Consider the following 3,142-nt stretch of genomic DNA (forward strand, 5'->3'; position numbering starts at 1 on the left):
TGCTAGTGTTTTAAGAAGGATTTTTGCATATATAGGTTGGTATATCTTTTGCAATTCATTTTCATAATAGATTTATTTATTGCTCTGTGCCATAATTTTTTCCATAAAAATTTTTATTATAAAATTGTGCATTTCTATTACGCTTTGTTTCTTGTTGTGTGATTCGAATTAAGAGTTTGTTGATGCAGTTGACTTTTCTTCTAAATGAGTAGTATTTCCTATACCTTCATTCGATATCCTGTATATAAATATAGGATTAAGAAAAGAGTAAAGCAACATGCCAAATTCAAAGACAAGATGGTCTCTGATTGTGGGTTTAAAAAGTAAATGAAATTTGATATTACTATTAGTTGCTAAAGGTTTTTTTTCTCCATCTTTTTGCAGCAGCCTCTCGTGCAAGTTCTACCGTAAATCTCACAGTAAACAAGCTAGATCACTGCTATCCTGACCACATCACAGTAGGATATACGAGGTGTAGTTTGGGTGGACCACAGCCGTCCATCACCAACTCATAGTTCGGTGGAGCCCACCATTCCATCATTTGGCCATTTAATAGCATTTAGTCGTAATAGTCGACAGTGCGTTGACTCCTTTTAAAGTAACTGATTAAGAGTCCATTAAAACTCTAACCTGCCACTACTCGAACTTTCGCGCTCAAATCGGAAAAAGACACCCACAACGGAAAGTGGTCCTGAAAAATAACCCTCAGTAGCTCTTAAATGCACTTCTGTTGTTTATCTATTTCAAAGAGCCTGGCATTTTGGACGAGCCGTGCATGTAACCCACATGAGACCCTGTCTCACTACTACTCTCACCACCTACCACGTGCCTCTGCCCCATGTGATGCCCATATCCATCCTTCCACGTGGCAGCTACCGCCTCAAAGCCGGGGAATATAAATAACGGACGCGGATTTCCTGCCAAAGCCTTTCGCAGGAAGTTCCTGCGCTGGGAACCCAGGTGGGGCCCACCGTGATGTTTGTATGGAATCCACCCTGTCCATCCGTTTTGTGAGCTCATTTTAGGCTATGAGGCTAAAATGGAGCAGGATCCACGTCTCAAGTGGGCCGTACCAAAGGAAAAGGTGGTTAGGGAAATTCCTATCGTTGAAACCTCTCTGATTCTACAGTGATGTTTACATGCCATCCATACTGTTAATAACGTCATTTCTACTGGGATGAACTGAAAAAACAAACATTAGAATGATTCAAAACTTCTGTGACCCACGAATGTTTCAACTGTCGAAATTCAATTATCACATTTTCTACCCACTTGAGAATTGGGTACGGTTCATTTTTGGCCTCACGTACTAAAATGAACTCAAAAAACGTATGGACGGAGAGGATTTCTCAAATTCATCACAGTGGGCCCCACCTGGGTTCCGGCACAGGAACTTCCTGCGAAAGGCTTTCGCAGGAAATCCGCGTCCTATAAATAACTGCCACGGATTTCCCCTACTTGCCACGTGGATCCTCCTTATCAAGTGGGCCGTTCTTTGAAATGTAATAGGGCCAAAAGGAATGCTGCCACCCCACCGGGCGACATGTCGGATATATCTAACGCATCTAACTCAAACCAACCTCAGTCCTCTCATCTCTCTCTCTCTAATCCAGTGCACGTCATACATTCAAATAAAACGTTTTTATTTTGTACTGACCAGAATACCCTCAATCCACTGACTAGGGGACTGAGAACTTCTTAGATAGTCCGGGACGCTTTAGTCATTTCACTCTCTGTTTTTTGTCTTTTTCTTTTTCCATTTTTCAATATAAGATGCAAGCAAATGGGAAAGAAGATAGACGGAATCTGAAAATGAGAGCTGTTGCTTTTCAAAATTCTAGTGTTTTGATTCAAGTCCCCAAAACCAGTGATTCATCTTTGCTAAGAAAGAAAAACACCAAAACTCAAGCTAAAGTAGCATTAGTTAACTGAAGGCAATTCGGTCAAATAGATACCTAAGAACTGAAATTTTAAAGTGGAGTCAAAGAAGAAACCTTGTGAATTAAAAAAAGAAAGAAAAAAACTAGAATTTCTCTACAAAATTGGGAGTAATTCCATTTCTGCCCTTCTCCCCGAAAACATCTACAATACCATACATCTCCTTACCTCGTACAAAACTTCTTCACCGAACCCCGTTCAGTAAAGAGGCGAACGGTGCGGAATCCCTTTACGCCGGTTCAAGTGAACCGCCATCTCGATAGCAGGCGAGCATATGGGCCGAAACGCTGTCTTTAAGCCCAAAACGCTGCTTCTCTTCTTCTTCACGAACTCGGTCGTGGCCGTGCACGCCAGTGTCCTGCAACCTACTATGCCACTTGCGCCCGAGCCTGACGAAGTTCCAAATAAAACCGGCGACTCAAGTATCGAATCGGGCGTCATCTGACCGTCATCCAGCTCGCAAAAGGAGCACTCTGCTTTCACTCTTTCCGGCAATGGTAGGAATTCACAGTCGTGGAGGTATTTCGACAGCCCGCCTTCCTTTCTCACCAGATGCTGCACCTGGAATGGTAGAGGAGAGAAAACCCAGATGAAGAAAATGCACGAAATGCCCTGAAGTGAGATTTAATTTACTGATGTAACCTTGCAAGCAAGAGAGCAGAAAAGATATGGGTCTTGCAGACTCCTCTCACAGGTATAACAGATGTTGCCTGAGCCTCTAAACGGTCGAGATTGAGGCCGATGGTTTAAAAATACCACTTTTGCGTTATTCGTCGTGTAAGACTGCAGAAAATAAGCCAATTTAAAACCCAAAAAAAAAGGCCAAAAAATAAAAAGAACTCTTAGGAATGGATTTACTTGAACGAAATTGCAGTCAATTAATTTCTCCAAATCGTCTAATCGAATGACATCGTGGTAAACATACCGTCGAATCTACCAAGAAAAATGAAAGGAAAAGAAAAGAAAAAAGCATTAGAAGAGGAAAAGAAAATGGGTATTTTGAATTTTGTAATTTTCTCTCTTTTGGATATAGGTACTTGGAGGAGACGATGAGAATGGTGGAGGGATAAGCAATGAGGGCAGATGCTGGTGTAGCAATCTAAACAAAAGATGTTCTTTTCGTTCTTCCTGGCCGTCTCATGTATCAGACATGCGTTGAAGAACTTCTCTCTCAACATAGCTTCAAGCCAATGTGGAAAAGTAA

The 3,142-nt window shown here is 41.6% G+C and overlaps 1 protein-coding gene across 1 annotated transcript; it reads right to left on the bottom strand.

Moving 5' to 3' along the window:
- Positions 1-1,893: 1,893 nt before the first annotated feature.
- Positions 1,894-3,142, bottom strand: LOC131249884 (protein RGF1 INDUCIBLE TRANSCRIPTION FACTOR 1-like). Its single transcript, XM_058250628.1, has 4 exons — positions 2,976-3,142; positions 2,797-2,871; positions 2,581-2,721; positions 1,894-2,499 (listed from the first exon to the last, which is right to left on the bottom strand). The coding sequence occupies exons 1-4, from the start codon at positions 3,114-3,116 to the stop codon at positions 2,137-2,139; spliced, it is 720 nt and encodes a 239-aa protein (XP_058106611.1). The 5' UTR covers positions 3,117-3,142; the 3' UTR covers positions 1,894-2,136.

Source organism: Magnolia sinica, chromosome 6, assembly GCF_029962835.1.
Source record: "Magnolia sinica isolate HGM2019 chromosome 6, MsV1, whole genome shotgun sequence".
Taxonomy (NCBI): domain Eukaryota; kingdom Viridiplantae; phylum Streptophyta; class Magnoliopsida; order Magnoliales; family Magnoliaceae; genus Magnolia; species Magnolia sinica.